This window comes from Panulirus ornatus, chromosome 14, assembly GCF_036320965.1.
Source record: "Panulirus ornatus isolate Po-2019 chromosome 14, ASM3632096v1, whole genome shotgun sequence".
Lineage (NCBI taxonomy): Eukaryota > Metazoa > Arthropoda > Malacostraca > Decapoda > Palinuridae > Panulirus > Panulirus ornatus.
In genome coordinates this window covers 63,866,274-63,889,990 of record NC_092237.1, presented here as the reverse complement: position 1 = coordinate 63,889,990, position 23,717 = coordinate 63,866,274, and the positions used below count along the sequence as shown (strand labels likewise).

Sequence of the window (23,717 nt, the reverse complement as noted above, 5' to 3'; positions counted from 1 at the left end):
TGATAAGTCCAATGGTCTTACCATAGTAGAGCAGACATAGGTCTGTTTGGAGGAAGTCGAGAGGAAGTTTTCTTTACACTAATCTGCTGTAGATTTGAGACATTCATCCTAGAGTAAAACGAATAAAAATGGATAATAAGTCTTTTTATTAAGAAGTGTCAGTTTCTACTAGTTTCTCTATGAGCAGTGTATTATATGAGCTCTCTATACTGATTATAACTTCAGCAACATTGCTTACTGATATAATGATAAAGTAGATTAGCAGGCTAGTGATATATATATATATATATATATATATATATATATATATATATATATATATATATATATATATATATATATATATATATATATTTATTTATATATATATACATATACTGGAAATGATTTTCTGCTCCATCTCATGCTTTGTCACACTGACTAAAAACAACCTAAAGTCCCCTCTCCCCGCCTCCAACACTCTGTTTTTTTTCATTATATGCACTTTTATTGTTCTATGATAGATTTTATCATACTTTGGATTAGGTATTGCATATCATTATCTGCAGCAGAATTTTCGTAATGTTTACCTGCGTTTGTCAATGTCAGCAGAGGCTTGGGATATGTCAATGGATGATTAACAGAGCAACTTTACATAGAATAGCAAGGTAGACTGTGAATGAGAGAATATAACGTTCATGGCAAGTAATTAAAAATGGATTATTGGAGCAAATGTATCATGACAATAGATAAAGTTCGAAACAAGCAACGATAGGCTTTGTACGGAGAATAGTAGTAACCAAATATTGATCACATTCGCATGGTCTCACGTGAGGTTGTATCCTCATTAGACTAAAACTCCTTTGCATAAAATCTCATTTGCAATACAGAATCTAAACATTTGGAGCAGTCTTTCAGTCCACGTAGCAGTAGCAAAAACAGTTTACTTGACAATGGAAGGGAAAATGTTAACAATTGATGTAAATCTCGATATAAACCGATTTTAGCCTGCAAATTCGTATATAATTGTTTTTTGCTCGGAAAAAAAATAGATTTACGAATTTTTCCTCCTTCTGTAAGATGAAATATAAATTTCATAATTCTATCTCATTTACGTGAATTAATGTAATTTCCCATCGAGGAGGGAATGTGTCCTGCAGTAGATGAGAACGAATGTTTGTTGTTGTGCGTCAGCTGATGTGGCAGACCTGCCTGAATACAAGGCGAAGCACCGTCTTGTCGTATCTACCCAGGGCATAGTTTTCTGGATGCTGTCATGATAAAGGATTAAGGTCAATGCTAGTAATATGAACTCAGTAATATGGATATACCCACGGTCGAAGTTCAAGCAAGGGACATTCTGGAGGATTTATGTAGACTGTGTGGAGCTCAGGATGGCAGAATGTTACATTTAGCGGATACCTTCTCCGTCCTGGGAGTTTCTTCAAGTATTTTACACCTCTTAGAAAGTATATCCGTCTTGCTTAAAGTACAGGTATATCAGTATTGTGGTTGGTAATTGTCAGAATCCTGCCGAGTTGAACAATTGATATAGCTTTGGAATATGTGCGATTTTGTTTTCACTAGTAGTGTAGTACGTGAAAAGAATAATCTTGGTGGAGCATGATGTTGGTTATTACTTTATAAAGAAAATCTATTGTTCGAAGGTCAGGGAAGTTACAGGGTTAACATTAAAGTAGGAGAAACACTGAAATAAAAAACTACTAACAGCATAGTTATCTGCTAAATGGTGAAGAACATTTGTTGTAGCTTGTTTGTGCAATGAAAACCATATGGTAGGAATGTGTGCTAATAGTGTCCAGTAACTAGGTGTGAAAATGATATAAATCACATAGCTTTCGTGTAACTTTGTACTTATGGGAAATGTAGGTTAGGTTTTCATTGGTTTTGTTGAGGACAAGACATTTCCCCAGCATATACTCCTGTTTAAAAAGATAATACTTAAACACTGAAATATAGTTCATTACCAGGAATGTAAAGGAATTCAAGAGGATTACCATCAGGATGGTGAACTACTTCTTTGATTCTGTATTAGACCTAGTCGACTAACGAAATTAATGTTCACAACAGCAGTTTGTTGTATTTCTGTATATTTTTTTCAATTCATTTTGGAGGATCTCCATCTTGCTGATGTGATACGTTGCAGTACTTTTAAGTTAGTTATTCTGAATTTATTGAAAAAGCTACTCTAGATTATATACACTGGATATCTGGAGTAGCTACAGTCTATGGTTAACTCGAAAGATTCCCTGATCCTCATACCTTTCCTCTGTTGATTTCATTAGTATTTGTTTATCATTGCCACCCTATTGATTGTTGAAAATGCAAAATATCTTATGAATGATGTTCTTACACCTTGCATGATTAAACTAGAGAAGAGAAGATGCTGTTAAATATCAGTCTTTAACATATAATTAAGACCCACAAAATGTGCAGGGCATTGAGACAGAGGGAAATTGTGGGGTTAAAGGAAGAAAAAAAGTGATAAAACAAACCTAGAAAAGCAGTCTAAGCACATAGAAAGCACCAGCAACTAAAACCCTAACCCAACTTCACCTAACATGACACTCTTATCAGAATTCTGAATCTTCCTTGTTTAAATCAATCATACATTGACACTGTCCATAACTCTCAAATATTGATTGTGATCCAACAAAAAGTTGACAATTTTTCGGTACCTGAACTTTTAGGATGGCAAGAGATATATATTAGAGTAAGTTGGATCACTGTGGTATATGGCGTGTAACATATTGATATGTTAGGGCATTTGAAGTGGTCAAGTAGTAGTTGATAGTACTGACCCCAGGTATAGGGAGGGTTAGTGACACCTGCATAGTGAGCTAGCACTTCAGTGGTTCTTAAGTTGCACTCCTCTAACCCAGGTAGCTGTCTTTTCTTTCTGCCTCACCAATATGTGGACTACTGGAATTCTGTCCACAAACATACAATCTTTCCTTGTAGTACATAACTCTTGACAACACTTATGTCACACAGCTCATTCTTTGTCACTAGATTTTCCTATGGTAGGCACTGTGCACTCACCCTGCCTTTTAGCAAAATTTTAGGAGCAATTGACAGAGGTAGTAGGTAGGAGCATTAGGTAGAAACATTATGTAGAAGCAGTAGGTAGGAACATTAGGTAGAAGTAGTTAGTAGGATCAGTAGGGAGGAACCTCTGCAAACACTGCACTAGTGTTGCCCTCTGCCAGTAGCCTGGTAAGGGTGAGGTGCTAAAGGCTTAGAAGCAGCTCCAGAACTCACTAGTTATGGAGACTCACTGCTATGGCCACCCCCTTAGGGGAGTTCAAGTTCGGAACAGGCATCAGAGATATAGATAGATAGGGAAGATAAACCAATTAGGCATTGAATTGTATCTGGATGGTGGGCATTTGTTTCAGAGAGTAGGATTGTGCAGATGAGGAGGTTGTTCATGTTTTCCTGACACTACCTAGCTAAAACAGGAGAAGCAGTTAGTTATAGATAAGAAATGTTTTTGATATGTGTTGTTTCACATTATATAAATGTTCATGAGTTATTTGGATAAACTATTATGAAATGGGGAGACCTCACAAAGCAAAATTTTGAAAACAGGAACAGTTTGAAGTGATAAGTCAATTAGATTTTAGATATATTTGTTTTGCATCTCTCATCACATTCTGTATATTGAGACCATTTTCTTCCTAGCTTTATATTGTCAATTGGTTTGAACGTATTTCATCTTCAATATTTTTTCTCAATTCTGAGACATTCTGAAGGTTTGAAATGCAAAAAAAAGTAAGATAACATCAGCCTCACTAGAAGCAAAAAGTGGATACAGTTTATCCTACATCCTTAAGAACCTAGCCATTTTGAAAACCTACTGTATCCAGGTTTTTCTTGGGTTATAGCAAACAAAAAAAAAAATGCCCCATTTTGAATTAAGGACATTTTGTCATATTGTCATACCCAAACTCAGAGTACTTTTGATGCCTGTTAGTATTAGGAACTTAAAAAGGCTGCGCACCAAATATAGATCAGAGATAGATCTCCAGACGTACAAGTACATAGTAACATATACACTCAAAGATGTTAATAGCTTTAATGTTTAGCACAGCATATACTGTTATAGTTATAGTGTAGGACATATTCTGTGTGGCACTTTTTGTGTATTGTTTGCATCATGTACGCTATATCCCCTGAATCTTCTGCATTTGACAGATCCATTCACATTACCTAAGGGTGCACTGCAACTGGAGTCTTTAATGTACAACTTGCCTCATCTTATACAAGGCACTCATTTGTTTACTGACCTTTGATGAAAAGGGGAAAGCCCAAAAATAGGACACACTCTTTTAATCCATCCCTTGAAGCATCCAAAGAGTAATAAGAGACTACATTTATCATTTTGTTTGATTATGATGTCCATGTTCATATACTTAGTATACCAGCACAATAGTTATTCTTAGCTGCTAAAGATAGTCATATAAGAATGATATTTGTTAGACATATCCCTTCCAACTTAGGTTTTAATCCAACAGATCATTAGTTGCATGACACATTATTCAGATATCACATATTAAAGTGAATTATGGATTTTCAGGATGATTGTGAAGAACTGATGCCCAAGAATCTTTGCTTTTCCTGCTTTAATACAGCAGTCGACATTCAAGCTTTTATTGACTCCGGTGTTAATTTCCAGAAAACGACAATCAGTCAGCTGTTTCCAAATGCAAAAGTAGAAGAAGCTTATGAACTACCAATAGCTGCTGCTTGCCACAGGGATTCACAAGTGGCAGACACAGAATTTCCACAGTGCATTGAAAATGGTTTGAAAAATGATGGATCACTGGAGGGAAAGCCACGGGATTTCTTAGACTGTTATAGCTCTTTTGAAACTTCAGGTGCTGTCAATAAACAGAAAAATTATAACAAAACTCATGGTCACGAATTGGCAGGTGAGCAGGGTGCAGATAATCATGGACACATTCTTGACTGTTGCCAAAACTCTGAAGGAATTTTAGAATCAAGTAAATCCAAAAACAGACAGTGTGTTACTCTCATTTCCAAGGCAGCTAATATTGAGCCAGATACTACTAGTCATTCTGTAGAAGTAAATCATAGGATCTCTCCTTCAGCTGAAGGAAATTCTCATGCTCGTCAACAGTGTAATTCACTGATAACACTCACAAGAAGAATTTCCAGCTTGAAACAGAAAAGAAATGGGAAAGACACACAAAATTACTTAAAACAAGACCTACAAAATGTAAGCAGTCATAGTGATGATTGTATCAAGTACCCTACAAAGGTACAGCACTTTGTTTCTCCTGAAGTGCCATCAGATGGTGATGTTAGACTGAAAAAGTGTCCAGCTTGTAATAAAACATTTCCAAGGCAGAGTCAATTAAAAAGCCACCTTGCCAGTCACAGTGAAGTGCGGCCATTTGAGTGTAAAACATGTTTTTTAAAGTTTAAATATCGTAGGAATCTCGTTGAACATTCCAGTATCCATGATGAGATGCCATCCTTCATTTGCTCAGTGTGTGGATTGACATTTAAGCAAAAAAGCAAGTAAGTTATGTCTCAAACATATGTTAACATCTTATTATTTCTATTATACTTTGTCGCTGTCTCCGCATTATTGAGGTAGCGCAAGGAAACAGACGAAAGAATGGCCCAACCCACCCACATACACATGTATATACATACACGTCCACACATGCACATATACATACCTATACATCTTAACGTATACATATATATACACACATAGACATATACATATATACACATGTACATAATTCATATTTGCTGCCTTTACTCATTCCCGTCACCACCCCACCACACATGAAATGACAACCCCCTTCCCCCGCACGTGCACGAGGTAGCGCTAGGAAAAGACAACAAAGGCCACATTCGCTAACACTCGGTCTCTAGCTGTCATGTATAATGCACTATAACCACAGCTCCCTTTCCACATACAGGCCCCACAAAACTTTCCATGGTTTACCCCAGACACTTCACATGCCCTGGTTCAATCCATTGACAGCACGTCAACCCCGGTATACCACATCGTTCCAATTCACTCTATTCCTTTCACGCCTTTCACCCTCCTGCATGTTCAGGCCCTGATCACTCAAAATCTTTTTCACTCCATCTTTCCACCTCCAATTTGGTCTCCCACTTCTCCTCGTTTCCTCCACCTCTGACACATACATCCTCTTTGTCAATCTTTCCTCACTCATTCTCTCCATGTGACCAAACCATTTCAAAACACCTCTTCTGCTCTCGCAACCACACTCTTTTTACTACCACACATCGAGTTAGAAACAGTTAAAGATAATGGCATTGTTGTATATGCAACACTGGGAGCTGTGATTTTAGGAGGATTTAAGTATTGAGTACAGTTTGATGCAAGAAAGATTGAAAGAGAATAAGTTGGATTATCAGAAAGTTTTTCATCACTAACTAGAATATCATCATTACTTGAAGAACTGCAACAGGATATGCTTCTTTTCTTCTAGTTTGTTGAAGCACGAGCGGACTCATCGGGAGATGAGTAAGCAAAGTTTTAAGTGTAACTTTTGCACTAAAGAATATTCACAGTCCTCTCACCTGAAGACACACATGAGAAATGTCCATGGTGGTGAGTTAAGAACGGATTAGAGGTTATGAGATGAATAATGATTTTTGAATATATGAATTCTGATACATTTTCACCCTCTTTGACGATGAAAAAGTAGGGCAATTTACTTTTTTTGTTTACTTTCAGATAACTGTGGCTACACATGTAGTGAGTGTAATATTATGGTACTATGCCAGTCTTCTTTGCGACGTCACATGACTACTGTGCATGCAAAATCTACAAAATTCACTTGTTCACACTGTGATAAAGGCTTTAATAACTATCAGAACTATCAAGGTAAGTTTAGATGCAAAGTTTATTTCACTATGATGTTTCTATCTCGCCAGTTTTCCTTGTGCCCTTCTCATAGCAGTTTATTAAAGATGCAGGTAGGTCTAAAAATAGAGTATAGTATCCCAAAAGTGTTTTAGAGTGTAAGTCTAGAGCCTTGAATATATTTACATATTTATACAGTACTGGGAGAGAGTTCTACACCTGTGGCATTTCATCTTTGGATCTTCTATACCATCACGTAGCCTTTTAAACCTTTGTAGACTGCCATCATTCACCATCTTCTTGAATAGTCAGTTTCAACCATCTACCATCCTTACACTAGACCATTACTTTAGTTATTCCAGTACTCCATCTTTATGAAGTTTTGTTTACTGTCATCATCATCCAGCTGCTTTTGGAACTTGGTGGCTATTCTTAGGTTCCCCATGTCTCTTTCCTCCATCATGGACAGCTGTTAAGCTCACAGCATCTCATGTAGCTCAGTTCTCTTGATTTGGGTGCCATCTTGGTTGTTCTTACTTACACCTTCTTAATCAAATCCCTGCACTTCTTTAGATATAATTCAGTTTTATTGTGATACATGTTTTATTTCATCAAATACTTGAATGCTATTCTATTTTTTGCCAGCTGAGAGTTTGCCTCTTTCACAATTCTCCAGATGTAGCACTCTGGCAACAGATTTAGCACATTGTTGATCCCTAGATCTCTCTAACACATACACTCCTGTAGTTTATTTACTGCTGAGAAATGATTTCACCAGTGCCTTCTTTCACTATGTTACATCCTCATCAACTTGCACTTATTTGGATTAGATTTATTCATCCATTTACTGAATAAACTCTGCCCTCTCCCCTACAAAAAAAAAAAAAGCAGTCATCAGCCCTTATTTTTCTCATAACCTTGGCATCATGTGTATACAAGTCTGTCAGGCAAGTCATTTACAAATACTAAGTATAATATTAGGTCCACTACCAAGCCCTATGACTTGCCAGTTGTTAAACTTAGCCCATTTCAAGATGTACCTCTTACCTTCCGCCTTTGTTGCCTTCTGCTAAGGTAATCATCAACCCGTTGGAGGAGTCACCCCTTATTCCTTCCTGTATCTCTAGCTTCTTAATCATCCTCCAGTTGGATGCAGTACCAAAGGCAGTGTGATTACTATTTTTTTTTTTTTTTTTTTTTTATACTTTGTCGCTGTCTCCCGCGTTTGCGAGGTAGCGCAAGGAAACAGACGAAAGAAATGGCCCAACCCCCCCCCCATACACATGTATATACATACGTCCACACACGCAAATATACATACATACACAGCTTTCCATGGTTTACCCCAGACGCTTCACATGCCTTGATTCAATCCACTGACAGCACGTCAACCCCGGTATACCACATCGCTCCAATTCACTCTATTCCTTGCCCTCCTTTCACCCTCCTGCATGTTCAGGCCCCGATCACACAAAATCTTTTTCACTCCATCTTTCCACCTCCAATTTGGTCTCCCTCTTCTCCTCGTTTCCCTCCACCTCCGACACATATATCCTCTTGGTCAATCTTTCCTCACTCATTCTCTCCATGTGCCCAAACCACTTCAAAACACCCTCTTCTGCTCTCTCAACCACACTCTTTTTATTTCCACACATCTCTCTTACCCTTACGTTACTCACTCGATCAAACCACCTCACACCACACATTGTCCTTAAACATCTCATTTCCAGCACATCCATCCTCCTGCGCACAACTCTATCCATAGCCCACGCCTCACAACCATACAACATTGTTGGAACCACTATTCCTTCAAACATACCCATTTTTGCTTTCCGAGATAATGTTCTCGACTTCCACACATTCTTCAAGGCCCCCAGAATTTTCGCCCCCTCCCCCACCCTATGATCCACTTCCGCTTCCATGGTTCCATCCGCTGCCAGATCCACTCCCAGATATCTAAAACACTTCACTTCCTATTTGTGTTCATATTTTACGAGGAGAGAATTTTACACTTGTGCTGTCCCGACTTCATAACCTATTATATATGTACCATGTCTGTACTCTTCTACACACCCTAACTCATGTTAGGTACCCATTCTAATGACTATTCCTTAGGGGAGGATGAACATGTGGGTGGGCTGTGGACTGGCTGCCACGACCTGGAATTGTACCACTGCAGGTTTGATCCAAGGTGGCTTGTTCGTGGCTAATGGTCAGTATGCTGACTACTACACCACTAAGGTCTGTGGTTCAGGTGCTACGGACCTGTGGAACTGTGGATCCTTGGTCTGGTAGTCTGGGTGTACACAGTCTACCCACTGGTCTCTGATCTAAGATAGAATTCACTATATCTAAAGATCAAGAGGATTCATAATTCATGGTCTCCTTCCTTGAAACGTATCTCCCAGTTAGGTAATTTTCCCTTTGTAAGTAGCCATTAACTTCTGATTATGTTTTCCAGTGTTTTACAAACCATACTTATTAGTGAAACTAACCTGTAGTTCAGCTTAATTTACTGATCATGTCTTTCAAAAATGGGCACTACATTTGCCCTCCTCCACATCTTTAGAACTGCTTTGTCCTTTAACAGCCTATTGAACAACCTTTTAAGTGGCCTAGTAAGATTTTCCACACCTTCACACACCTAGATTCATCCAGCATAGTGTGTGAAATATAAGTGGATGAATAGAAAAAGGAGAGATTTTAAAGGTTGAAGTATTTGGGTAGAGTATTTGGCAAGGATAGATAAACTGAAGCTGAGATTTCATTAAGAGCTAGGAGATTCAGGCCTCCTAGGCCCTTGTCTGCTCATTCCAGTTGAGGATGGAGAAATGGGGAATGTAATTGTTCAGTGCTGTAACCAATCACCCCAAACATTTTTCCTCCTAATAGTTCTTATATTGCAAGCACAACCTTTCTGCTCAAAACTAAAAGATTTTCAAGAAATATATCACCTTGGTAGTCAGCAATTTCTATCCTACTAAGGAGATAGATGAATTATTGGCCTGTGTATGGGACTTAGTTGACATTCATTTGGTAACTTTTTGGCATGTCTCCAGATAGAAGATGGATAAGACCAGCTTTCATGTTATGTGATATACTGTATTTTCCTGAAAATATATCATCCCCAACAACCAGAAATTTCTGTCCTGCCAGCGAAATGGGTACATTATTGGCCTCTGTATAGGAAGTTTTGTTGGTATGTCCAAAGACCCTGTAACATTGTTTGCACTTGCTTATACATCATCTTTAAAATGGAGAAAGGCTAGTAAATGTGCTGCTCCTCATATACCAGACCATGTTAACCATTTGTTTATAGCATAATGCATGCCAACTTGTATGATTTAGAAATATATTTATATTATACTTAACCGCTGTTTCCTGCATCAGAGAGGTAATGCAAGGAAACAGACGAAGAATGGCCCAACCACCCACATACACATATATATACATAAATTCCCATACACTCACATGTACATACATATACATTTCAACATATACATACATATACATTTCAACATATACATACATATACATACACAGACATATACATATATACACGTGTACATATTCATACTTGCTACCTTCATCCATTCCCGTCGCCACCCCGCACACATGAAATAGCTTCCCCCCCTGCCCCTTCGGCGAGGTAGCGCCAGGAAAAGATGAAAAGGCCACATTTGTTCACACTCAGTCTCAATCTGTCATTTGTAATGCACTGAAAACCACAGCTCCCTTTCCACATCCAGGCCCCACAGACCTTTCCATGGTTTACCCCAGATGCTTCACATGCCCTGGTTCAGTCCAATGACAGCACGTCGACCCCATTATACCACATCATTCCAATTTGCTCTATTCCTTGCACGCCTTTCACCCTCCTGTATGCTCAGACCCCGATCACTCAAAATCTTTTTCACTCCATCCTTCCACCTCCAATGTGGTGTCCCCATTCTCCTTGTTCCCTCCACCTCTGACACATATATCCTCTTTGTCCATCTTTCTTCATTCATTCTCTCCATGTGTCCAAACCAGTTTAACATACCGTCTTCTGCTCTCTCACCCACACTCTTTTTATTACCACACATCTCTCTTACCCTTTCATTACTTACTCGATCAAGCCACCTCACAATATTGTCCTTAAACGTTTCATTTCTAACACATCCACCCTCTTTCGCACAACCTTGTCTATAGCCCATGCCTTGCATTCATATAACATTGTTGGAACCACTATTCCTTCAAACATACCCACTTTTGCTCTCCAGATAAATTCTTGCCTTCCACACATTCTTCAGTGTTCCCAGAACCTTTGCCCCCTCCCTCACCGTGTGACTCACTTCTGCTTCCATGGTTCCATCCACTGCTAAGTCCACTCCCAGATATCTAAAACACCTCACTTCCTCCAGTTTTTCTCCATTCAAACGTACCTCCCAATTAACTTGTCTCTCTTCCCTACTGAACCTAATGACCTTGCTCTTACTCACATTTACTCTTAACTTTCTTCTTTCACACACTTTACCAAACTCGGTCACCAACTTCTACAGTTTCTCACCTGAATCAGCCACCAGTGCTGTATCATCAGCAAACAACAAGTGACACTTCCCAAGCCCTCTCATCCACAACAGAATGCATGCTTGCCCCTCTCTCCAAAACTCTTGCATTCACCTCCCTAACTTTTAAAGGAAATATATATTTCTGTATTTTTGCTTTATACTAAGTGCTTATACAAGTTATGACTTCTCTGAATATCAATTTCTTCATTTCTCTTTTTTGTATATTTTCCTTTTCAAGTAATATTGTGAAACTTTATTTTGTCTCTTCAGGTCACATACGACGGCATACTGGAGAGCGTCCTTATTGTTGTGCAGTTTGTAACAAGACTTTCACTACTACTAAGGCTCTTAGCAGACACCGCTTAATTCATCAGGGCACTAAGACTCATAAGGTTAGTACCATCATTATTTGACTATGGTACATATGTCCAAAGCAGTTTTAGCTAAAGGTGTTGTGCAGTGTTTGGATGATTTGTCTTTTACAGTTTGTACCCATACAACCATACTTCACATGTCATCTTTGTATCAAGATAGTACACCCATTTACTTATATTCAAATTAAATTTTTTTTGACAAATTTGTAATCCTATTCTCATTTATGTATTCCACTCATAGTCCTATTAAAACTTTAAATTTGCTTTAGCACCCTAATTTCTGTTTTTTTTAGTTTTATATTATGATTATTATACTTGATTGTCATTTTCTGCTTCAGTGAGGTAGCTCTAGGAAATGGACAAAGAATGACCCATCCACTCATATACACATATGTATACATAAACACACCCACACACACATACATACATATACATGTATATATACATACATATACATACACATACACAAGACATATACATGCATACACATGCACATATTCATACTTGCTTGCCTTCAATCCACTCCTAGCACTACCCCACCCCACAGGGAACAGCATCGGTACTCCCCTGCTTCAGTAAGGTAGTGCCAGGAAAACAGACAAAAAAGGCCATATTCGCTCACACTCAGTTTCTAGCTGTCATGTGTAATGCATTGAGACTACAGCTCCCTATCCACATGTATTCCACATCGTTCCAATTCACTCTATTCCTTGCATGCTCTCACCCTCCTGCATGTTCAGGCCCCGATCACAAAATCTTTTCACTCCATCCCTCCACCTCCAGTTTGGTTCCCGCTTCTTGTTCCCTCCACCTGACACATATACCTTCTTTGTCAACCTTTCCTCACTCATTCTCTCCATTGGCCAAACCATTTCCTGCTCTCTCAACTACATTTTTTATTACCTCACATCTCTCTTACCCCTTCATTAATTACTCAGTCAAACCACCTCACACCACATATTGTCCTCAGACATTTCATTTTCTACACATCCACCCTCCTCCATACAACCCTATCTATAGTCCATGCCTTGCAACCATATGATATTGTTGGAACTACTCTTCCTTCAAACATACCCATTTTTGCTTTCCAAGATAACATTCTCTCTTTCCACACATTCTTCACTGCTCCCAGAACCTTTACCCCCTCCCCCACCTTGTGACTCACTTCCACTTCCTTGGTTTCATTTGCTGCTAAGTCCTCTCCCAGATATCTAAAACATTTCACTTCCTCCAGTTTTTCTCCATTCAAACCTACATCCCAACTAACTTGTCCCTCCACCCGTGCTGAATCTAATAACCTTGCTCATATTCACATTTACTCTCAACTTTATGCTGAAATATCATACACGTTACCAGACTCAGTCACCAACTTTTGCATTTTCTCAATCGAATTAGCCACCAGTGCTGTATCATCGACAAACAACAAGTGACTCACTTCCCAGGCCTTCTCATCCCCAACAGACTGCATACTCACCCCTCTCTCCAAAGCTCTTGCAATTACCTCCCTAACCTCCCCATCCATAAACAAATTAAACAACCATGGAGACATCACACACCCCTGCTGCAGACCGACCTTCACTGAGAACCAACCACTCTCCTCTCTGCCTACTCATACACATGCCTTACATTCTTGATAAAAACTTTTCCCATACCATATACTTTTAAGACTTCCACAAAGCATCTCTATCCACCCTGTTATATGCCTTCTCCAGATCCATAAGTGGCACATACAATCCATCTGTTTTCTAAATATTGCTCACATACATTCTTCAAAGTAAACACCTGATCCACACATCCTCTACCACTTCTGAAACCACGTTGCTCCTTCCTAATCTGATGCTTTGTACATGCCTTTACCCTCTCAATCACTGCCCTCCCATACAGTTTTCCAGGAATACTCAAAAAGCTTATGCCTTTGTAGTTTGAACTCACCTTTATTCCCTTTGCCTTTGTACAATGAGACTCTTCATGCATTCCTCCAATCCTTAGGCACTTCATCATGATCTATACATACTCTGATTATCTTTGCCTATCAGTCCTTGCCAGCCAGTCAACACAATCACCCCCCCTTTCTTAATAAATTCATTCTTTTTTTCCAAGATTTTTGTCAGCCACCATCAAGACCATGGTAATCCACATGCATTTCGGCTGAATATAGAAAAAAAATTGCAGAGGAAGATTATAAACAATATATGAGCTCAAGCCCAAATGAATACATAGATACACCTGGTCCTATTGCCCTGAAACTTTATTTTAGTCAGTTATTGTATACTCTCAGGTCAGCTTACATCTTGCAAAGTCATTTTTAGCTTTATATTCATCACTGTTCATGTTATCTCAGATATGGAGAACTATTGCCTCTTTTGATCTGAAAATAGTCAGATTAAACATTACATATCTCAAAGGAAGAAGATACTGCTTGTATGGGTACAGTGTTGTTTCAGTTCCTAGCATTTTTGCTCTGTCTTAACTAAAATATTTTACAATGAAGCATAATTCAGCTTGTAAAAACTGAAAGGCTTTTTTATTGCAGTGTCTAACCAAAATATCTTCAGACCAAGCGTATCACAGCCTTTAGAAATGGAAAGGTGAAACATTAGGAAACAAATCCATTTAATATTTGTCCTGATTTATATACTCAAATGATGTTTCCATTAGATAAAGTTTTCCCTAGCAGACAAGCTTCAAGTAATATGATTCTGTAAATCAAGCTGAGTTGTGTACACTTAGAGCCTCTGGTTTAATTTTGCAGATGGACAAATTTCCAGAGATACAAGTCTGAGAATTAAGCCGTGGTGCATGCATTTAGTTCCTCCTTATAGTTGAGCAGCTTGCTAATGGTAACCTTGCTTTATATATAGTCGTCTGCAACAGTCACTTGGCCATAGCTGTTATTTCAGTAAGCAACTAAAAGTGAAGCTCTCATTTCTTGGGACATTTAAGCTGCATGGGGTTGCTTGGCTATCAAGGAACAGGTATAGTTTTGGTCCTGTGACAGTTTTGTTTTTGCATGAAATATACATCCCAAGGAATAAAGCATGTCTCATGATATGTGTGTGTTTATGAAAAGATAGATTGTGTGTCTTATTATGCGTAAATTAGATCAGATTATATTACATTAATACATTCTGTATTTATTGTTCACTCATTACTTAGAGAACATGTTTTGGACTTATTCCTTGTAATACAATGAGATCGAAACATAGTAGAACATTTTATACATTTCAGTGTATTTTGATCATAAAACTAAAGCTAATATTATGCTTCATACATTTCAGTGTACACAGTGTAGCAAAGGATTTCTTGAATTATGTGATTTGAAGAGGCATGTCAAACGCCATCTTTTGAAGCGTGTAAAGAAAGCCAACAAAATATCCTTAATTAAATGCCAGGAGAATGCCAGTAACCCAACAGTTTCAGTGGATCCAGGCATGAACTCCATAAATCTTATGGTGCTCACAGATTCCCTGCTATTCACTGAATCTCAACAGCTTCTTGGGAACAGTGCATCACGAGGTGCTGAGGTAAGTATCCTACAAAACTTTATTTTTACTTATAATTACCCTAGGACTAATTTCTGTGAGAATTCTGGAGTTACCCAGGACCTCTTTCTAAAGGCTCCAACAGTCCAAGACTTCACTACTTCCAGTAACGGGGAAATGTGGACTCTTTCAGAATGAGAGGTTCTTTGACGAGACTGTACTTCTAATGATACAGCCTCTCCAAAAGTGACCTTTTACTCATGGTGTTATACCTCTTGCAGATGGAGCCCTGTTACACCTCCTGCTAAACTTACTTTTGCATATATTTCACCTAAAAGATATTGAGTGTGATAAGTAAAAGCAGTGTTTGTGTTTCAGGTAGGATGTTTCAGAAAGGAGAATTAGAGGGTTAAGTATAGTTAGATAAACAGGGAAAGAAATTTAAGATAAAAACGATTTGTGATATTCGTCATGTAAAGTGTCGATAAAGCCAATAGAATTGAAGTAGAGACATCCCAGTTTGATCCAGAGGCTGGAGCTCTGAGAAGAGTTACGAAAAAAAAAAGGCTTACAGTACTGGGTGTGGTGAGGTTTGCTGGAGGAAGAGGTAAAACATAGTCCATTGTGTGTTCATGAATTATGGGTGGGCAGGATTAGATAAGAAAACAGATAGTGGGATTTGTTTAGATAATGCATGTTTGAGAAGAAACTGTAGTAAGGTAATTTTTTTTTTTTTTTTTTTTTTTATACTTTGTCGCTGTCTCCCGCGTTTGCGAGGTAGCGCAAGGAAACAGACGAAAGAAATGGCCCAACCCCCCCCCCCCCATACACATGTACATACACACGTCCAGACACGCAAATATACATACCTACACAGCTTTCCATGGTTTACCCCAGACGCTTCACATGCCTTGCTTCAATCCACTGACAGCACGTCAACCCCTGTATACCACATGACTCCAATTCACTCTATTTCTTGCCCTCCTTTCACCCTCCTGCATGTTCAGGCCCCGATCACACAAAATCTTTTTCACTCCATCTTTCCACCTCCAATTTGGTCTCCCTCTTCTCCTCGTTCCCTCCACCTCCGACACATATATCCTCTTGGTCAATCTCTCCTCACTCATTCTCTCCATGTGCCCAAACCATTTCAAAACACCCTCTTCTGCTCTCTCGACCACGCTCTTTTTATTTCCACACATCTCTCTTACCCTTACGTTACTTACTCGATCAAACCACCTCACACCACACATTGTCCTCAAACATCTCATTTCCAGCACATCCATCCTCCTGCGCACATCTCTATCCATAGCCCACGCCTCGCAACCATACAGCATTGTTGGAACCACTATTCCCTCAAACATACCCATTTTTGCTTTCCGAGATAATGTTCTCGACTTCCACACATTTTTCAAGGCTCCCAAAATTTTCGCCCCCTCCCCCACCCTATGATCCACTTCCGCTTCCATGGTTCCATCCGCTGACAGATCCACTCCCAGATATCTAAAACACTTCACTTCCTCCAGTTTTTCTCCATTCAAACTCACCTCCCAATTGACTTGACCCTCACCCCTACTGTACCTAATAACCTTGCTCTTATTCACATTTACTCTCAACTTTCTTCTTCCACACACTTTACCAAACTCAGTCACCAGCTTCTGCAGTTTCTCACATGAATCAGCCACCAGCGCTGTATCATCAGCGAACAACAATTGACTCACTTCCCAAGCTCTCTCATCCCCAACAGACTTCATACTTGCCCCTCTTTCCAGGACTCTTGCATTCACCTCCTTTACAACCCCATCCATAAACAAATTAAACAACCATGGAGACATCACACACCCCTGCCGCAAACCTACATTCACTGAGAACCAATCACTTTTTCGTTACACAGTGAATGCTAAGATCTCTTAAAATTTGTGATTTGAAGACACTGTCAACCAATATTTTAATACGTTCAAGAGATCCTATCAACAATATCCTTATCAATGCCAGGAGAATGCTAAAAACCAATCAGTTTCAGTGATTCCACATACATCTTCAAAAACAGTGATCCACAACATCCTGCTACACTTCTGAACCAACTGCTCTTGCACATGATCAGAGGTGCTGAGTAAGTTACCTACAAACTTATTTGATATCATATGATTCGCTAGAAATTTCTGTGAGAATGGAGTTACCAGGACTCTTTTAAAAGGTAACATCCAAGAATTCATATTAGTAACGGGGAAAGTGGACTCTTTGACGATTTGCAGAGGATCATTTGAGAGATGTATTCAAATGATACAGACTCTCCAAAAAGTGCTTAATAGGTGTAACCAATGGCAGATGGAGTGTACAATCTGAAAGGTAATATACAAGGAATTTAGAGGAAGACATCTCACTGTGGATAAGTATATTTGATGAAGTTATGAGATGTTGTGGACTTACTGTTATCAGAGTTGGATTTGATAGTATGTAAAGTTCCATGATGGTAGGGGAACATGGAGAGAAACAGACACAAAAAGAAAGCAATGAACTAGCTTTTAAACAGTGATTAGGGGTATTTACAGGAGAGGTTGCACATACATATATCTCAAAATTATGCACGAATCAAAAGTCATAGGATCCTAGTTGTAAAACAGGAACATCTTAAAGATATGATGTGGATCTCAGCTTATGTCTTACAACCTGTTAAAAATGTATTTTATTATAAGGTAACATTGTTTTTCATTTTGTGTTGAAGTTGTGGTGAAAGGCTACCAAATAATTCTAGTCCCTCATTAGCTAGTCTTAGTTATAGCATTCCTAAGTAAGGAGTATTAAGTATCTGAACTGACTTCAGAAATATCCAGGGAACTCTGTACATGGTAAGACAAAAGATAAAGTGGAGTGACAATGTAGAGATGTGAGGAATAGGTATATCAGTATGAAGAAAATGCATAATGAGCAATGACACATACATATAGAAAGATATCTAAATTAGCTTCAGTTTTGTTCACAAGAAAAAGGTGAATAGGTTATAGAAAAAGTAGAAAAGTGTGTGTGAATATATATTTCATATATGATTATAAGTTTGAAGGAATAGTAGTTCCAATGATATTATATGGTTGCGAGGCATGGACTATAGGTAGGGTTGTACGAAGAAGGGTGGAAGTATTAAGTATCTGAACTGACTTAAGAAATATCCAGGGAACTCTGTACGTGGTAAAACAAAAGATAAAGTGGAGTGACAATGTAGAGATGTGAGGAATAGGGATATCGGTATGAACAAAATGCATAATGAGCAATGACACATACATATAGAAAGATATCTAAATTAGCTTCAGTTCTGTTCACAAGAAAAAGATGAATAGGTTATAGAAAAAGTAGAAAAGTGTGTGTGAATATATATTTCATATCATATGATAATATGTTTGAAGGAATAGTAGTTCCAACAATATTATATGGTTGCGAGGCATGGACTATAGATAGGGTTGTATGAAGAAGGGTGGAAGTGTTGGAAATGAAATGTTTGAGGACAGTATGAGGTGTAAAGTTTGATTAAGTAATGTAAGGGTAAGAGAGATATATGGTGATAAAAAGTGTGGATGAGAGAGAGCAGAAGAGGGTGTATTGAAATGGTTTGGACTATGGAACAAATGAGTGAGGAAAGGTTGACAAAGAGGGTATATGTGTCAGAGATGGAGGGAACAAGAAGTGGAAGTCGCAATTGGAGGTGGAAGGATGGAGTGAAAAGGATTTTGAGTGATTAGGCCCTGAACATGCAGTATGGTGAAAGGAGTCTAAGGAATTGAGCGAATTGGAACAGTGTGGTATACTGGGGTTGATGTGCTGTCATTGGACTGAACCAGGGTATGTGAAAAGTCTGGCAAAAACCATGGAAAGGTCTATGGGGCCAGGCGGTGGATAGGAAGCAGTGGTTTCAGTGCATTACATATGACAGCTAGAGACTGAGTGTGAGTAGTTGCGGCCCTTTTTTTTCGTCTATTCCATGGTGCTACCTCACTGACAAGGGGTAGCGATGCTGTTCCCTGTGGGGCAGGACGGCGCCAGGAATGGATGAAGGCGAGCAAGTTTAATTATGTACTTGTGTATATATGTATGTATATGTATATATGTACATATGTACATGTATGTGCATGTATGTATCTGTGTGTATATGAGTGGATAGGTCTTTCTTCATCTGTTTCCTGGCACTACCTCTGATACAGGAAACGGCGATCAATTATTATGATAATATAAAAAAGTACCTAATAATCACCACATATTTTACAGGTTATCTTACCACATGATAAATTAGACGCACCGAAAGGAGTGACTGCTGAGCCAGTCATGGATGCAGACAATATAATACAGCCTAATGGATCTGATATGCCACAAGCATCCATGGGTTTGGCAAAGGAATCACATATATTAAGGCCAGAGGCAGAAGTTCTTGCATCCTCCCAGCTCATACCAGCTGCACCAGATATGGAAGCAGTATCACTCTTAGCAAATACTGCAGTTCTCCAGCCACCAGAAGTTATAACTGGAATTACTACACCTCTGGATCCATCTCAGGTTTTACATGCAACAAATATTGATGTTCAGGATGTAGGAAATGCTAATGAAACCACCCAGGTAACACTATCAGCACGTGGGTCACCTGAATGTTCCTCTGCTTCAGAAGCTCCAACTATGGTCATGTTATCATCTGTTCAGGCACCATCTGAGTATATACCAGTATCTGACCCTGAAAGCAATTCTGGAAACCCGGTAATTGACGGAGAGAGACATCAACAGAGTGAGCGTGTACTCAGTCATGCTACATGGTAATTTAGTTTCAAGAATTGATAAATATTGTGAATATTTACTACCTATCTATCTATAGCACTGATATCTTCCCCTCTCACCCCCTGAAGAACCCCTTTCCTGGGGAGTTGGCCATGGCAAAGAAGCCTCCATGCTGCCCTTTCCAAACACATCTTAGCATGCTCCATCCCCCTCACACCTTCTTCGATCTCCTCAGATTTCCTTTCTGGGATGCTTGTTTTCTCTCCCTTAATGTTTCCTGTACATGTTAACCAACCTGTCATCATTCATTCTCTCCATGTGACTAAACCACTTAAAAGTACTTTTCTTAACCTACTCTTGACACCACACATCATGTCTTTTCTTTCCTCATACACTTACTTCATCCTGTCTTCTAACAATGCAAGCTGTCTTTAAACAGCTCATTTCAAGGGCCTTAATCCTAGAACTGTCTGCTATATTTCGGACATGTGTATTAGGTTTGGCAGAACCATATTGTTCCTCAGTCCTTTTTTTTTTTACTCATGGTCAAATTTTTCACCTTTCTGTAAAAACTTTTCCCCAAGGATCCAATAACCTTCTTCCCTATGGATGACTTTTTCCTTTTTTGCTTCTTCCATTGCACCATTTTTGCATGATACTGAACCAAATTACATAACTTCTTTAACCTAGCATTTCACCACCAATAAGTGTATGAGAGTTACACCTCACAATGATTCCATGAGCAGAATGTGTAACTATATTAGATGCAAATGGCAAGCTCAGTGAGACTTGGAAGCCCAAAAGAATAATAAACTACTTAAGATGAAAATGGTCATGAAATATGGCATTCCTCCTTCAACAGGAATTACCATTTTCTGACAGTTCTTTGTTGACTCAGGATTGGCCATACTATGCTGATCAATGGTTACTTCATATACCAAAGACCTACCCCAATATGCAAAACTTGCAATTGCAGTATTACCATGCAATATGTCCTGATGAAATGCCAAAAATACAGGTGCCACAAGAGTCAAATAGAGTTATACAAAAAAGTGGAAGAAATAAAAAGAATTTCAAAATGTAAGACAATAATGTTATCATAAAAAGAATTTCAAAATGTAAGACAATAATGTACATTGTACAAAGGCAAAGGGGATAAGAGTGAGTGCTCAAATTACAGAGGTATAAGTTTGTTGAGTATTCCTAGTAAATTATATGGGAGGGTATTGATTGAGAGGGTGAAGGCATGTACAGAGCATCAGATTGGGGAAGAGCAGTGTGGTTTCAGAAGTGGCAGAGGATGTGTGGATCAGGTGTTTGCTTTGAAGAATGTATGTGAGAAATACTTAGAAAAGCAAATGGATTTGTATGTAGCATTTATGGATCTGGAGAAGGCATATGATAGAGTTGATAGAGATGCTCTGTGGAAGGTATTAAGAATATATGGTGTGGGTGGCAAGTTGTTAGAAGCAGTGAAAAGTTTTTATCAAGGATGTAAGGCATGTGTACGTGTAGGAAGAGAGGAAAGTGATTGGTTCTCAGTGAATGTAGGTTTGCGGCAGGGGTGTGTGATGTCTCCATGGTTGTTTAATTTGTTTATGGATGGGGTTGTTAGGGAGGTGAATGCAAGAGTTTTGGAAAGAGGGACAAGAATGAAGTCTGTTGTGGATGAGAGAGTGAGTCAGTTGTTGTTCGCTGATGATACAGCACTGGTGGCTGATTCATGTGAGAAACTGCAGAAGCTGGTGACTGAGTTTGGTAAAGTGTGTGAAAGAAGAAAGTTAAGAGTAAATGTGAATAAGAGCAAGGTTATTAGGTACAGTAGGGTTGAGGGTCAAGTCAATTGGGAGGTAAGTTTGAATGGAGAAAAACTGGAGGAAGTAAAGTGTTTTAGATATCTGGGAGTGGATCTGGCAGCGGATGGAACCATGGAAGCGGAAGTGAATCATAGGGTGGGGGAGGGGGCGAAAATCCTGGGAGCCTTGAAGAATGTGTGGAAGTCGAGAACATTATCTCGGAAAGCAAAAATGGGTATGTTTGAAGGAATAGTGGTTCCAACAATGTTGTATGGTTGCGAGGTGTGGGCTATGGATAGAGTTGTGCGCAGGAGGGTGGATGTGCTGGAAATGAGATGTTTGAGGACAATGTGTGGTGTGAGGAGGTTTGATCGAGTAAGTAATGTAAGGGTAAGAGAGATTGTGGAAATAAAAAGAGCGTGGTTGAGAGAGCAGAAGAGGGTGTTTTGAAATGGTTTGGGCACATGGAGAGAATGAGTGAGGAAAGATTGACCAAGAGGATATATGTGTCGGAGGTGGAGGGAACGAGGAGAAGTGGGAGACCAAATTGGAGGTGGAAAGATGGAGTGAAAAAGATTTTGAGTGATCAGGGCCTGAACATGTTGGAGGGTGAGAGGCGGGCAAGGAATAGAGTGAATTGGATCGATGTGGTATACCGGGGTTGACGTGCTGTCAGTGGATTGAATCAGGGCATGTGAAGCGTCTGGGGTAAACCATGGAAAGCTGTGTGGGGCCTGGATGTGGAAAGGGAGCTGTGGTTTCGGGCATTATTGCATGACAGCTAGAGACTGAGTATGAACGAATGAGGCCTTTGTTGTCTTTTCCTAGCGCTACCCCGCACACATGAGGGGGGAGGGGGATGGTATTCCATGTGTGGTGAGGTGGTGATGGGAATGAATAAAGGCAGCCAGTGTGAATTGTGTGCATGGGTATATATGTATGTGTCTGTGTGTGTATATATATGTGTACATTGAGATGTATAGGTATGTATATTTGTGTGTGTGGACGTGTGTGTATATACATGTGTATGGGGGTGGGTTGGGCCATTTCTTTCGTCTGTTTCCCTGCGCTACCTCGGAAATGCGGGAGACAGCGACAAAGCAAAAAAAAAAAAAAAAAAAAAGACAATAATGTTATCATAAAAAGAATTTCAAGATGTAAGACAATAATGTTATTATGAATAGACTGATGATTTTCTTAAAGAAAGCTAAAATATAGAATCTTATATAAATATTTGGTTTATATTTTTAAATGTTTTCAAGTTCTTAAATATCTTTTTGATGTGAAAAAGTGTCAAATGACCATTAGGTTTTACTGCTTTACAAATTCCACAAGATCAAAATTAACTATGTACCTTGCACTTCAGCTTTTTATTTTTATTCTTTACGATAGTGCAAATTCTGTCACTTTACTTTTCCTCCTTTCAAAAACCATTAACTTACTGTTACTTATGTATATATTCAGTTTTGCTCATTTATAAATAAGACTCATGGTTCACCTGTAATTTTTCTTCTTCTTACACTAGCTTTATTGAGCTGTCCACAAATTAGCTAGTCTCAGAGCAGTCCTTAGATACTGACATCTCACATGCAACTTAAATGACAAACAGAAAAAATGAGGTAGTCAGGGTATGGTTTTCAGAATGAAATATAACTTAGTTTTTAGCTCATTTATTTAAATATTCTTTAGTATTTCTCTAAAACATAAATAATTTACTTGATAATATAATTCTTAGACCCCTTTTATGGGGATCCTTCAGCTTCAAGTAACCATTTGGAGTGAGAGAGTTTTACAATGAGACTGTACTCCTTTTCATTCATTGAAGGTGAAGGTGACTTTTCATTCATGATGTAACCAGCAGAGCAGAGACCAACAACATCTAA

At 38.8% G+C, this 23,717-nt stretch overlaps 1 protein-coding gene across 3 annotated transcripts; it reads left to right on the top strand.

The window, feature by feature from the left end:
* The first annotated feature begins 1,155 nt into the window (after positions 1-1,155).
* On the top strand, positions 1,156-23,348 carry LOC139753506 (uncharacterized). Of its 3 annotated transcripts, none has more exons than XR_011713726.1 (7): positions 1,156-1,474; positions 4,580-5,547; positions 6,501-6,622; positions 6,749-6,898; positions 11,698-11,819; positions 15,080-16,002; positions 17,633-19,530. XR_011713726.1 is itself a non-coding variant. In XM_071670154.1 (7 exons), exons 1-7 carry the CDS (start codon positions 1,301-1,303, stop codon positions 20,078-20,080), a joined length of 2,322 nt encoding a protein of 773 aa, XP_071526255.1. In that variant the 5' UTR covers positions 1,156-1,300; the 3' UTR covers positions 20,081-23,348. The 3 variants fall into 3 exon arrangements, 2 of the variants coding, with proteins under 2 accessions (XP_071526255.1, XP_071526256.1); XM_071670154.1 differs by lacking the exon at positions 17,633-19,530 and adding an exon at positions 19,541-23,348 and having other exon boundaries at positions 15,080-15,325; XM_071670155.1 differs by lacking the exon at positions 17,633-19,530 and adding an exon at positions 19,541-23,348 and having other exon boundaries at positions 1,157-1,271; positions 15,080-15,325.
* Positions 23,349-23,717: the final 369 nt, after the last annotated feature.

Excerpts from the sequence above, each read along its gene's own strand:
- LOC139753506 (XM_071670154.1), top strand. The coding sequence starts at position 1,301 with ATGGATATACCCACGGTCGAAGTTCAAGCAAGGGACATTCTGGAGGAT. Across the intron at positions 6,623-6,748 it reads CATGAGAAATGTCCATGGTG|ATAACTGTGGCTACACATGT; the intron begins GTGAGTTAAGAA and ends GTTTACTTTCAG. Across the intron at positions 11,820-15,079 it reads AGGGCACTAAGACTCATAAG|TGTACACAGTGTAGCAAAGG; the intron begins GTTAGTACCATC and ends CATACATTTCAG.